The following is a 14,876-nucleotide window of genomic DNA, read 5'->3' as shown; positions in this document are numbered from 1 at the left end:
GTCTGTATTGATTAGGTCCCTAGCCTTTGGTACTGCCTCTTGTTCTTTTTTTTGTGGTGAATTTTTCCGCCTTGTCATTTTGTCCAGATAAGAGTATATGAAGGAGTAAATAAAATACTGAAAGGGTGGCAACAACCCCAGGAAACTATGCTTTAGCCAAATCAGAAGAGATCCCAAATCTTGAGGGGGCGGGGGAAGGGGATAAAAAGAGGTTCAGAAAGAAAAAAAAAAAAGAAAGAAAAAAGAAAAAAGAAACAAATAAAAAAAGAAAACCAATAATGAAAAAAATATAAAAAGAAAAATATATATATATACTAGATAAACTAGTTAAAAAACTTTAAAAAAGAAAAGGGTAAAAGTTAAAAAAAATTAGCAGAAGAAGAGAAAAAAATTGAAAAAAAAAATTAAATTAACTGCAAGACTAAAGAATCATGGGGAGAAAGCCATGAGTTCCGTGCTTTGCTTTCTCCTCCTCTGGAATTCCGCGGCTCTCCTTGGTATTGAAACTGTACTCCTCGTAAGTGAACTTGGTCCTGGCTGGGTTTCTTGTTGATCTTCTGGGGGAGGGGCCTGTTGTAGTGATTCTCAAGTGTCTTTGCCCCAGGCGGAGTTGCACCTCCCTTACCAGGGGCCGGGCTGAGTAATCCGCTCGGGTTTGCTTTCGGGAGCTTTTGTTCCCTGAGCGCTTTCCGTAGAGTCCGGAGGACGGGAATAAAGATGGCGGCCGCCCAGTCTCCGGCCCAGAGGAGCCGAGAGCCCGGGGCCCCACTCCTCAGTGCGCCCTCAGAGAACAGCGCCCAATTACTCCCGTCTGCCTGGGCTCCGGCCGCGCTCTGAGCCAACCGAGCCTGCAACCTGTTCAAGGTAAGCCCGAGCTCTGAGCTCACTCCTCGGCTCCGTCTCTGTAGCCGGCTTCCCCGTTCTAATACCTGCAAGCTCTGCGACACTCAGACACCCCGATCCTTTCTGTGACCCTGCGGGACCTGAGGCCACACTGGCCCCGCGTGGGCTTCACCCCAGTTAAGCCTCTGGAGCAATGTCCCTCAGCGGAACAGACTTTTAAAAGTCCTGAGTTTGTGCTCCGTTGCTCCGCCGCTTGTCGGGAGCCGGCCCCTCCCCCCGCGGTCTATCTTCCCGTTGCTTTGGATTCACTTCTCCGCCAGTCCTACCTTTCAGAAAGTGGTTGATTTTCTGTTTCTTGAATTGCTGTTCTTCTTCTCTTTGGTCTCCTGTTGGATTTGTAGGTGTTTGCAATCTTTAGGTAAGCTATCTAGCTGATCTCCCGCAACCTGAAGTAGTCTCAGCTGCTACTTCTCCGCCATCTTGACTCCTCCCCGTGTTGTAGTGATTCTGAAGTGTCTTTGCCCCAGGCGGAGTTGCACCGCCCTTAACAGGGGCCGGGCTGAGTAATACGCTCGGGTTTGCTTTCGGGAGCTTTTGTTCCCTGAGCGCTTTCCGTAGAGTTCCGGAGGACCGGAATGAAGATGCTGGCCTCCCAGTCTCCGGCCTGGAGGAGCCGAGAGCCCCGGGCCCCACTCCTCAGTGCACCGTCAGAGAACAGCGCCCAATTACTCCTATCACCCTGGCCTCCGGCTGCGCTCCGAGCTGACCAAGCCTGCGACCGGTTCAAGGTAACCCCGAGCTGAGAGTCACTCCTCGGCTCTGTCTCTGTAGCCGGCTTCCCCGTTCTAATACCTGCAAGCTCTGCGACACTCAGACACCCCCGATCCTTCTTTGACCCTGCGGGACCTGAGGCCACGCTGACCCCGCGTGGGCTTCACCCCGGTTAAGCCTCTGGAGCGATGTCCCTCAGGGGAACAGACTTTTAAAAGTCCTGATTTTGTGCTCCGTTGCTCCACCGCTTGCCGGGAGCCGGCCCCTCCCCCCGGGGTCTATCTTCCCGTCGCTTTGGATTCACTTCTCCGCCAGTCCTGCCTTTCAGAAAGTGGTTGATTTTCTGTTTCTAGAATTGCTGTTCTTCTTCTCTTCGATCTCCTGTTGGATTTGTGTGTGTCCGTGAATGTGAATACCTTTCTTTATAGATATGGGAGCCCCGGGGCGCCTGGGTGGCTCAGTGGGTTAAAGCCTCGGCCTTCGGCTCAGGTCATGATCCCAGGGTCCTGGAATCGAGCCCCGCATCGGGCTCTCAGCTCAGCGGGGAGCCTGCTTCTTCCTCTCTCTCTCTCTGCCTGCCTCTCTGCCTACTTGTGGTCTCTCTCTCTGCCAAATAAATAAATAAAATCTTAAAAAAAAAAAAAAAAGAAAAGAAAAGAAATGGGAGCCCCGAAAGATGCTGGTACATGAAAATAAAATAGGTGATAAGTTGTGATTAATAAAGAAGAAATTATTTTCCAAATCATTGATATTTCTTGAAATAATCTGAACTACGAAGGAAATTTAGGCACCTCAAAATGCACACAAAATCATCCCTTCTAAAACCACAGTATTTCATAGATGATCACTGATTTTTATATTTCATAGGAGTCTCACACCACTCTTTTAAGAATCATGACCCAGTGGGGAGGAGTCAAGATGGCGGAGAAGTTGCAGGCTGAGACTACTTCAGGTTGCGGGAGATCAGCTAGATAGCTTATCTAAAGATTGCAAACACCTACAAATCAAAGTTCTCCTTTTGATGGGCCTAACACAGTGGGTAAGCAGAGGCAGCTAGCAAACATGCTAAGGCTGCATAAATACTGGGACTCATTCCTAGTACTTGAAACCCAGGATATGGACAGAAATTAAGGTCATACTGAAAAATGTCAACCTTTGGGTTTTATTCTTGATTATCTACTGACTAAATGTATATTATGCATATTAAAAAACCAGCTCTGTGGGAGGGACCATGCACTTCCATTTAAATCCCTAGTTCTTTTTTAAATTAAAATGTTTTTATTGCTATAAAACCAGCTTTATGCACATTGTAGAAAGTTAAAAAATATATCAAGGTAAAATTAAATAAAGTACTACAGATACAATCACCCCTCTATACAACCTTTCTCATATTTCCTTCCAGATCTGTAGTATTTTTTATAAGAATTTGCTTTATGTGTTGTTTGCTACCTGCTTTCTTTTGGCAGACAGTTTCCACTTTTCCAGTTCAACAAATGTCAATTTTATCTAATATTCATTCTATGTTCAGATTTCCCCAATTGTGCCCCCATAGATGTCTTTATAGCATTTTGTCCAAATCAGGATCAAATCCAGGGACAAACCTCATATCTGATGGTTATGTCCCTCAAGTCTCTAATCTAATTAGCAAGGCCCCCTTTTGTCCTAATACTGACCTGTCCTGCCAGTTGTCCTGCTGAATATCTCACTTTCTGGATATGTTTGGTTCCTTCCAAGGGGTATCATTTACATTGTTTTTTTTATTTCCTATATTTCCTATAAGGTGCAGGTTAGGTTTTAAGGCTAAGTGATTGGTAGATTCCTGTCAAACATTTTTGTGCCAGAATACATTCTAGGTATGCTGTAATGAACTCCATGGCCTCAAGTTAGGAGAAACATAATATCTGGCTGACTCACTGTTAGTGATGCTCAGCTCGAATGTAGGACTAGGTTCCTGGTTATTGTTGTTGTTATTGTTCTTCTTCTCCTCCTCCTCCTGCACCTCCTCCTCCTTCTTGTTCTTCTTCTTCTTCCTGTTCTTGTTCTTCTTCTTTCTTCCTCTTCTTCTTCTTCTTCAGATTTATTTATTAGAGAGAGAGAGAGAGAGAGAGAGAGAGAGTGTGTGTGTGTGTGTGTGAGAGAGAGAGAGAGAGAGAGAGCAGGGGCAGGAATGGGTAAAGGGAGAGGGAGAGAGAGAATCCCCAGCAGACTCCCCGCTGAGCGTAGAACCCAATGCTGGGCTCTATCCTGTGACCCGGAGATCATGACCTGAGATGAACTCAAGAGGCAGACCTTTATCCGACTGAGCCACGCAGACACCCTAGTTCTTTTTAGTAATGTTCCAGACTCTGACACAGCAGGAACATGATTCTCACCAACTTCCAGCCTGGCTTCACTCATTGCTACTCCCTCCTCCATCCTTTTCTCCAACCAAACTTTACCGTTATCCCCCTAAGCACCTTTCAAGCAAGAAAGACTAAAGGGAATAAAGGTGGTAAAAGATAAAGCAATCAGACTGGGAAGTGTAGGCCAATAGTCCCCTCTCAGGCTATATGCTGATGCTATTGCACTAGATATAAGAAGGCAACAGCATGCATATCCAGGAGCTCATCTCATTTGAGGTTGCAGTCTTCCCAACAATTACCAGGGTCAAAATAATTTTACTTTGGTGTGTCTATGCATGATAAGGCAGTTATATGTATGTATACACACATTCATGATGTATGAAAGTTCTCACAACTTTCTCACAGCTTTTGAAAAAGATAAAATGTTATATAGAAAGCTGGCTCAGCCATCTTATGAAATGATCACATGGAGAGAGAGAGAGAGAACTTGGATCTTTTAACTCAGAAGGAGTCAAAATTATATTGTATGATATTCAGTCTGGGTAATGGGAGACCAGCATCTAGGTCCTGCTTTGTTTGTTTGCTTTTTTTTTTTTTTAAACAATAAGACTATGCAAACTTGGTTACCTTCAACACTCTGATTTTCCATATTCCTTATCTGTAAATGGGAGTAATTACAGTCCTAGTGTACAGCTACAGAGGATTTAACTATATCTGTAAAGCACCTTTATTACAGTGAGTAGCCAGTTTCCTTCTCCTTCAACTGCTGGGACTGATCTGCTTCCTGCCCTACCCAGCACTGATTGCAATGACCCTGAGCCTGCAGATGGAGTTCATTGGTGTCTATAACTGGAGAAGTTGGGGAAGATCAGTCAGGAGCTTGAGGCAGAGGCTAAGCACTTATCGTATGAGCTAGCACTTGATTAGAACAATGTACTCTTGGGCCATTCACAAAAATCACTGTGATGTGACTTTTTAAAAATATGGCTACAAACCTCAAATTTTTTGTTCTTTAAATTATTTTTGGCATATGAAAGGCAAGTCTAGTTACTTAGGGCCCAGGAACAGGAATAAAGCAGCTGATCCTGGATGTTGACATTTTATTTTTTCTCTCAAGTACTCAGCCTTGAACATACATGTTTTTAAGTCTAATAAAACGTGAGAGATGGCCATTCTTACCACATTTGGGAGGCTTTATTTGGCTTTTCAGACATTAACTCTGAAACCTATATGCCCCAAGACAAACCTGGGAAATTAGATAATGCTTATCATTCTAATGAATCTGGTCCAGAATTCCTATTTTAAAGGGGATCTGGTGGGGGATGAGGAATGTAAAACACTTTATGAATAATCTTTATTTTTGTGATACACTGCTAGTATCAGAGGCTGGAAGCTGTACTGGTTATGAGTGGACGTAAGAGCTACACAAACCTGTTTGAATTTCAGATCCATTGCTTACTAGCAGGGTGGTGACTCCACGCAAAGATTAGACCTTAAGGTTCACATTGCCTCTGGGAACCTCAGCTTTTCAGTTTTAGAGGAGAATTGATTATTATGACTACAGCAAGGGATGCTGTGAATATTAAAAGAAATATGTAAATGAAGCATGACTCCTAGTGCATAATAAGTATTCAAAAATTGGCTGCTATTTTAATTATCATTATCTTTCCCAAGGGAACACAGTTTACAAATGCTCACCTTCCCTAGAGATTTTATCTCAATTCTGGCTCTCCATGATTTACTATTGTTAGATTGATGAGAAGCATCCATGCTTAGACTATGTGTTGTAATTTCTGCTCATTGGCTCTATAGTGGGAATTCTTTTTAAAGACTTCACAAGTGTGATAAAGTACCAGAGAGTGGAGTGTTCATAGAAAGTATTAATGTTTTTGTTTCACATATGTATGGGATTATTTGGGCAGTAAAACCTTAGTGTGCTATCATTGTTCATTATGGAACTTGCCATAGCCACCTCCCTTTCCCCCACAAAACCCATAAATTTTATCTTCCAAATTGAACCAGCTGCGTTACTAGTTACCATGTGCAAGCTACCATTAAAGCAAAAGGTCACATGTAATTTGGCTGCAGAATTCCAGTTACATCTTTTTTCTCTAGCCTGTACTTACAATTCTGCATGTAATTGAGAGTATTTAATGCATGTTAAGTTTTTCATGACTAATACATCTTCTGAGGTCAAAGCAGGAGCATAAAGTGAAAGTAAACAAAGCACCTTATTTCTTGGTGCTGAATTTCCTGAGACTGTGCATATCACCCTGTTTAGGGCGTGGATGAAAACGGTTTTATTCCCCCACCTCAAACTTCTTACCTTCAGTACCTTCGTGCAACTTTTTTTGGACTTTCTAAGATTAAATGCTCATGCTTAGTGACTTTGGGTATTGAATATCTGTTCAGCTAGTCCGACTGACCTTATATTATTCTGTGTGTTAAAGTCTAAGAACTAGAAAATTTATGTCAGAGAGAGATGGGTATGGAGCTTCAGAATCACCAGTCCCTACAAGTAAAGATTTCTTTGCCCTTGTGTTTTTTCCTAGAAGAACAACCAGACACTTCCTTAGACGTTGAGACCTATGGTAAGTCATAGTCTGAGTGTTAAGTGATAAGTTAGTCCAAGAATTCTTCATGACAGTCCATCATTTAAGAAATACATAATTCTTTCAAAATCTAGGAACGCTTAAATATTTGGCTGGTAAAGACCAATTGCTGATGGCATGTTTGGTCCTTCTTTCAAGAGGCCGATTTCTTCTTTCTGAAGGGATTTCCTCTCATTAGAGTTACTAAAAAAAAAATCCTTCAGAAAGAACATCATATAGCTATTGATGCTTCATTAACCCAGGCAACCCCATATCTTGCTTTCTTCCCATCCTTGAATCCCAGCTTATGACCCTGACCCATGTGTCTTATTTAAATCCCCCTTTCTAACAAAGAGCTCTGTTGTCAGGCTTCTTGGCTGTTTCATGACACTATATCTTACCCAGTCCTCTTTTTGTGACACCTGCCTCATTCCTCAGCTAACCCCAAAGAGTTGAGTCTTGCTATGCAAAATATGGTCTGTGGACCAAAGCAGGGGCATTACCTCTGAGCTCTTCTAGAAAGGTAGAATCTTGGGCCCCAACCTAGTCTTACAGAATAAGAATCTGTATTTTCACAAGTTCCTCAAGTCATTCATGTACAAATCAAAGTTTGAGCAGGCACTGGTTTCAAGAGTTGTTCTTCCTTGATGTGCTCTCATTCCTGAAATATATAAATAAGTAGTTTTCCCCTGTGATTTCCAACAGTACTTGGACCCCAAATCCTCAACTGAAAGGGTTATCACATATGCACTTTCCTATCTCTATTCTCAAAGCCTCTTTATTGATGCTTGTTAGGTTTCATTGTACCTAGGTAGATATTCTAAGGTTTGCTCTTAGACAGATAATAGCATTTTATAGTCTTCAAAGTTCCTTCTCACAGATTTTATTTGATCACATATGATCCTGTAAGATGGAAAGGTAGGTTAAAAAAATAGTCATTTGTAGAAGCTGTTTTATAAATTTCCATTTGTGTTTTTCTAAACTTGGGGTGGAAAATGTACCAGCAAGTATTTTTTCTTTCCTATTTTGGAAAAAATAGAAGCCAAGTCTTTGGGGCTATCAGAAATCTGTGAGTGAGTTATTTTAACTCAACATGTATCATGATTCAAAATGATGTTTTACTGCTCAATATGATCAGTTTTATTTTCATTCATAAACCTTATATTAATGAGGATATAGTAATTGGGACTATAATGAAATTGTCATCTTTTTGACAAAGTTCTTGAGATAAATGGGCCAAAGAAGAATAAGCCTCCACTTCTGATATAATAGGCCAAGGAGAGAAGGACCCCAGAGCACTGCTTCTGCTGGGATGAATAGGAATTTTCAAAGAAAGGGAAAAACTCCCATGTAGAATGTTGCCTTGAGAGCCTTTGCAATTTCCATCCTCCAAGAGAAGATATATCTGGGAGATTCACTGCTGAACCATGGGCCAGGAGGAACTGTTGGTTTTGCCAGCTCTGGAAGTGCAGCTATATTAGAGGAAACACCTCCAGATCCTAAGAGTGTCAGACCCAGGAGTTGGGGGTGAATGGATGAATAGGCATGGCAGGTGAATTGGATGCCATTTTTGGTCTTTTCTCTTTGACCCGTTCACTCAACATTTACTCTTCTTTTGAAGAGTGTTATGTTAAAGAAAGCTTAACTGTATTTAACAATGTGAGCATGGGAGAATTGGAATACCGTTGAGGTTAGCCCATAGGAAATATTCTTCAGCAGCCTCCTCTTCCAAAAAAGCTGGGAGCCAGAGAAGTTGGTGACTTTATACCAAGGGCTCCACCTGCTCTGATCTCACAAGGAAGAGGAACCCTTGTCCTCTTGAGGCTAGTAGCTCCTCGAGGACCTTTCTGTAAAATCGTCCCTTGTCCCTCTGCCACCACTCCAGCCGACATACAAACATGCCTAATTACCAGCTCTCTGAAAAAAACTGGTGAGGCCTCCATTGACCCTCTTACCATCTTCCACCTACCATTTTATTTCTTTGCTTTTTCTCATAGAAACTCCTCATTAGAGGGGCACCAAGGTGGCTCAGTCGTTAAGTGTCTGCCTTCAGCTCAGGTCATGATCCTAGGATCCAGGGATTGAGCCCCACATCGGGCTCTCTGCTCAGTGGGAAGCCTGCTTCTCCCTTTCCCACTCCTCCTACTTGTGTTCCCTCTCTCACTGTCTCTCTCTCTGTCAAATAAAAAAATAAAATCTTTAAAGAAAGAAAGAGGAAAGAAAGAAAAAAACTTCCCACTAATGTTGTCTTGAGGGACTGACTCCTCCACTTTCTTCCCTCCTATCCTCTCATTAGCTGACTCCAACTGGAACTGTATCTGCGCTACTTCTGGGAAACGCCTTTTTATCCACATTTCTGAGAACATCTCTCTTGCTCCTCCAGTGGAAAATTATTCTCTTTCTCACCCTATTCTCCTTCAGCACATGTTGCCACTCTCTTTTTTGTAATATTTTCTTCTCCTTCCATGATGCCACACTCTTCTGGTTTCCCTCCTTTCTCTCTGATGTGTCCTCTTCCTTTGCCCAATCTCTAACATTTAGAGTCTGAATGTTGGAGAACACCAGGTACATTTTCTCTTTTTGTATTCTTCTGGGTGATTTCATCTTGTCCCATAGTTTAAAGACCATAAACAAACTGCTTACTTCTAAATTTATATGGCTGGCCTTTACTGCTCTATTTTGCTCCAGACTCATTAATTCAGCTTGACGTCCCACCAAATCCGTCTGCCTATCTTCCATCCCTTGTTCTCTAGTCATACCATCTCCACTGTAAGACTTCATTCTAACAACCATGCTTTGCATTTAGATACTTACAATAGCCTTCTCAATGGTTTTTATGCTTTAGTTATTGCCCTAAATACAGTTATGCTTTCTTTAACATAAATCCATTCTCCACAGAAGAATCTGTTTACATAATATATACTATATACTATATATTATATAATTTATAAATTTTATATATTATATGTATTTGTTTATAACACATGAAATTACACTTTATTTAATGTACCAATTTAGTCAGTTTTAGAATTCTTAGTACATAAATGGAGGAATCAATAGAGCAAATATATTAGCCCAGTGGACAGTGCACTATTTTGGATATTGGCTATTTTGGCCTTGCCTTTTTGGCCTCTGTAATTTGCTTCTGACATTTTGACCCAGTTTAAACCTGAGGATATTTTGGCTGTTTCTGTACACCAACATTTAAATCCAATTTATACTAACATTAATGAATTTGAGTCAGTAAACTATTCTTTTATTTGATGGGGAGAGTAAACTCTATTTGTTAACTTGATTCCTTAATTTTTTTGTATAACAGTATTAAACTATTTATGGATTTTTTATTCTACCAGGATTATTTTAATTAGACTACCATATTTTCTGTGTCAATTTTAAAATAAAGATTTGATTCATTGATTATGTTTTTATCCACATTAAGGTTCATCAACTTCATTAAATATTTTTGTGGTTCCAATTCAGTTTTTCCACATCAAATTTTTATAAGATGATATGATTCTTCTATTGATTTTTGGTCAATAAAATTTTTACCTTATGTTCTACTTAGTTTATTTTTTGTTAATTACTACTCTAAAAATTAAATTACTTCTGAGGTCAATTTTGCAGTTTTTATTGTTATTAATAATATGTGATTTTTCAAACTATTTTTTTAAAGGTTATTTATTTATTTATTTGACAGAGAGAGAGAGAGAGATCAGAAGTAGGCAGAGAGGCAGAGCAGAGAGAGAGGGGAGGAAGCAGGCTCCCTGCTGAGCAGAGAGCCCAATGCGGGGCTTGATCCCAGTACCCTGAGATCATGACCTGAGCCGAAGGCAGAGGCTTAACCCACTAAGCCACCCAGGTGCCCCCAAACTATTTTTTATTAAAAAAGAAAAATGCTTCACTATATATATTTTTAGCATTGATAGTTTTATTTTGTCATTATAATTTCTACTTAATCTAATTTTACTTGGGTCAGGTTGTATTTTGTGATAACTGTCCTCAGGGTCAAAATGCCAGGGTTAAAATACCAGCTATAATCTTAATTGCTCCTTATTTTTTCTTTTAGACTATCAGTGTTAGATAAAGCTGTAACAATTGAAAATTACTCTTAAAACAAGGTTGACTCCAAGTACAAATTCCAGAGAGCCTAGAGGGATCTTGAGGGGAACAAATGTAAACTTAAGAAAAAGAACACATTTCTTTTTTAGGCAAAACATGTAAAGTTGACTTCTCATTCCCTGGGAAAGAGCTCTTTACTTACCTTGAAGCTTTTATTTTCCCCTGGCAATCCAAATTGGCTTTCTCTCTCTGGATAGCGTTGACTGCCTCTTGGCACAAAATATCGCAATCAACTATTCTACATATGTGTGAACAAAAGCTCTTAGAGGAAGGAATTGATTAAAATATATGGTCTCCTTACACTGTTAAATAGGACACCGTTCATTTTAGTTTTAGATAGTTTGCTTTAAGTAGGTGCAATGTTTTTATCTCTCATTAATAATTCTTGAAATGGTTTGGATTTTGCCTGCCTACTCTTCAAAATTATTAAAAATGGATAAAGTAAGGGTACAACATAGGGAGAGCTAAGATGGCAGAGAAGTGGGGGACCCAGGGCTTTCCTCGTTCCTCAAACACAGATGTCACAGCTGTATTGTAGTCAGATCACTTGGAACACCCAGGAAATCGATATGAGTTTTGGAAGCAGGATCTCCATGATTTGAAGGGAGAGTGTGATGTATGTGGGTGCATGGAAGGGAGTTGGGGGAGAGAAAAACTCATGCTGCAGAAGGAAGGGAGCCCTTTCTGCAGAGAGAGAAAAGGGAGAGAAAGTTAGAGGGGTTGAGAGAGGACAGTGTTGGGTCTGCACAAGAAAATCTCCCCACACTGCAGACTGGTAAGTGAGGAGATCTGTGTATCACAGGTTTTCGAGGTGTGTGACTTTCAGTGGAGCAGAGCTGTGCCTCATGCTCCTGGGGAGGAGGATGCCAGCCAGAGAATGCATAAAGTGGCGTAGAGGTCTTCTGGGTCACACTGGGAGAGAACATTACCTATAGCCTCTCCAAGGACAAAAAGTCCTGCAGGCACTAGCAAACGGCCTTTCAGGGGCAGGGGACAGTGGTGCCTGCACAGGTGAATAACTTGATTGGTGCTTTTCCCGGTGTTGCAACATACATTCTGTGCACTGTGCAGGCATGGGACTGCTTTTTGGGACAAAGGGCACTAGGAACAGCACGGTGGGGAGCCTCTACTCCAGAAGAAGGAGTGGATCCATGTGGTGCCCAGTCCTTTAAGATTTGGAGTTTTGAAACCTAGCTGCATGCCAAAAATAAAATGCAAGAGAGGTGTGGTGCAATGAGCGCAGACGGCCCTTGCTTTTCTGTGAGGGCTTTCTGAACTGCAGGGGGTGTGAGATCTCCCGTCCAGGGATGAGGGTCAGATGGCTCCATTTTCCCTTCACCACCAACATGGTAGGACTTCAGAGAACTACAAACACAGTGGCCCCCAGTGGAGGTGGAAGCTGCTTACACCAAACCCTGTGCCTGGGAAGGGCATATTTACCAGGGCAGAACTGACTCTGAGCCAGCACAGAGGACCTCTCCCCCTCAGAAGACCAGCACAGGTAGCATGCCGCATGCACCAAGTCTACTGAACATACAGTGCTTCAAAGGCTGACCTGTAGTTCTGGTAGAAATGGGATGAAGCTGTATTTTTCTTCTTCTCCTCCTCCTCCTCCTCCTCCTCCTCCTCCTCCTCCTCCTCCTCCTCCTTTCTTCTTTTGGAATCAGGCTTATAGTTTTTTCTTTGTTTGTTAGCTTATTTTTTCATTTCCTTTTCTCTTTTTTGGGTCAGTTTTCTTTTTTTTTTCTTTTTATTTTCTTTGTTTCTTCTTTTTTTTCCCCTTTTTATTTGGAATCAGCTTATAGTTTGTTTTTTTTTTTAATTGTAGCTTAGGGATTTTTTTTTATTTTTTTTTTTTTATTTTTAAAATTTTTTATTTATTTCTTTTCAGTGTAACAGAATTCACTGTTTATGCACCACACCCAGTGCTCCATGCAATACGTAATATCCATAATACCCACCACCTGGCTCCCCGACCTCCCACCCCCTGCCCCTTTAAAACCCTCAGATTGTTTTTCATAGTCCATAGTCTCTCATGGTTCATCTCCCCTTCCAATTTCCCTCAACTCCCTTCTCCTCTCCATCTCCCCATGTCCTCCATGTTATTTGTTATACTCCACAAATAAGTGAAACCATATGATAATTGACTCTCTCTGCTTGACTTATTTCACTCAGCATAATCTCTTCCAGTCCTGTCCATGTTGATACAAAAGTTGGGTATCCATCCTTTCTGATGGAGGCATAATACTCCATAGTGTATATGAATCACATCTTTCTTATCCATTCGTCTGTTGAAGGGCATCTTGGTTCTTTCCACAGTTTGGCGACCGTAGCCATTGCTGCTATAAACATTGGGGTACAAATGTCCCTTCTTTTCACTACATCTGTAAATACACAGTAGTGCAATTGCAGGGTCATAGGGAAGCTCTATTTTTAATTTCTTAAGGAATCTCCACACTGTTTTCCAAAGTGGCTGCACCAACTTGCATTCCCACCAACAGTGTAAGAGGGTTCCCCTTTTTCCACATCCTCTCCAACACACAATGTTTCCTGTCTTGTTAACTTTGGTCATTCTAACTGGTGTAGGGTGATTATCTCAATGTGGTTTTAATTTGAATTTCCCTGATGGCTAGTGATGATGAACATTTTTTCGTGTGTGTGATAGCCATTTGTATGTCTTCATTGGAGAAGTGTCTGTTCATTCTTCTGCCCATTTTTTGACATGATTATCTGTTTTGTGTGTGTTGAGTTGAGGAATTCTTTATAGATCCTGGATATCAACATTTTGTCTTTACTGTCATTTGCAAATATCTTCTCCCATTCCGTGGGTTGCCTCTTTGTTTTGTTGACTGTTTCCTTTGCTGTGCAGAAGCTTTTGATCTGATGAAGTCCCAAAAGTTCATTTTCACTTTTGTTTCCTTTGCCTTTGGAGACATCTTGAAAGAAGTTGCTGTGGTTGATATCGAAGAGGTTAATACCTATTTTCCTCTAGGATTCTGATGGATTCCTGTCTCACGTTGAGGTCTTTTATCCATTTTGAGTTTATCTTTGTGTACAGTGTAAGAGAATGGTCGAGTTTCATTCTTCTACATATAGCTGTCCAATTTTCCCAGCACCATTTATTGAAGAGACTGTCTTTTTTCCACTGTATATTTTTTCCTGCTTTGTCGAAGATTATTTGACCATAGAGTTGAGGGTCCATATCTGGGCTCTCTACCCTGTTCCACTGGTCTGTGTGTCTGTTTTTATGCCAGTACCGTGCTGTCTTGGTGATCACAGCTTTGTAGTAAAGCTTGAAATCAGGTAACATTATGCCCCCAGTTTTGTTTTTGTTTTTTAACATTTCCTTAGCAATTTGGGGTCTCTTCTGATTCCATACAAATTTTAGGATTATTTGCTCCAGCTCTTTGAAAAATACCGGTGGAATTCTGGTCAGAATGGCATTAAAAGTATAGGTTGCTCTAGGCAGTATAGACATTTTAACAATCTTTATTCTTCAGATCCAAGAGCATGGAATGGTCTTCCATCTTTTTGTGTCTTCTTCGATTTCTTTCATGAGTGTTCTATAGTTCCTTGAGTACAGATGCTTTACCTCTTTGATTAGGTTTAATCCCAGGTATCTTATGGTTCTTGGTGCTATAGTAAATGGAATCGATTCTCTAATTTCCTTTTCTGTATTTTCATTGTTAGTGTATAAGAAAGCAACTGATTTCTGTACATTGACTTTGTATCCTGCCACATTACTGAATTGCTGTATGAGTTCTAGTAGTTTGGGGGTGGAGTCTTTTGGGTTTTCATTCCTTTCCCTTTTCTCTCTATCTCTCTATTTTGGATCAGCCTTTTCTTTTCTTTTCTCTCTGGCCTAATTTCAACAAATAAAGCTAAACACACCTAGTTAAAGGTCCAGACACTCCCCACTGCACAAAACGAGGGAATCTGCAGAGGAGTGACCAGTGAGAAAAAGCAGCAAAAATACAACAGCAGAGTGCTCACAGCATACACCAGAGACATTTCCTGAAGTGCCAGGTCCTGGACAGTGTATGACCACTTTTTAATATACCATTACTCTCAGGTGCAGGGAACATAACAAGTTTTCATAACATGCAAAAGATAAAAACTTAGCCAAAATGACAAGATGGAAGAACTCTCCCCAAAAGAACATTCAGGAAGAAATCACAGCCAGGGACTTGCTCAAAATAGATAAAAGCAA

The 14,876-nt window shown here is 41.0% G+C and overlaps 1 protein-coding gene across 3 annotated transcripts in view; it reads left to right on the top strand.

Moving 5' to 3' along the window:
• SLC44A5 (solute carrier family 44 member 5) overlaps positions 1–14,876 on the top strand; it is a 393,104-nt gene that overhangs the window by 177,721 nt on the left and 200,507 nt on the right. For 2 of the 3 annotated variants that reach the window (XM_032870125.1, XM_032870123.1), the window contains exon 3: positions 6,509–6,547. In XM_032870125.1, the coding sequence (XP_032726016.1) occupies positions 6,509–6,547 (39 nt within the window). The remainder of the gene's footprint in view (positions 1–6,508; positions 6,548–14,876) is intronic. The other variant, XM_032870124.1, reaches the window with a different exon arrangement.

The sequence above is a fragment of the Lontra canadensis genome, unplaced genomic scaffold, assembly GCF_010015895.1.
Source record: "Lontra canadensis isolate GAN:19392208 unplaced genomic scaffold, GSC_riverotter_1.0 scaffold40, whole genome shotgun sequence".
NCBI lineage: Eukaryota > Metazoa > Chordata > Mammalia > Carnivora > Mustelidae > Lontra > Lontra canadensis.
Note: the sequence above shows the minus strand (reverse complement) of the source record. Positions and strands in the feature narration are given on the sequence as shown.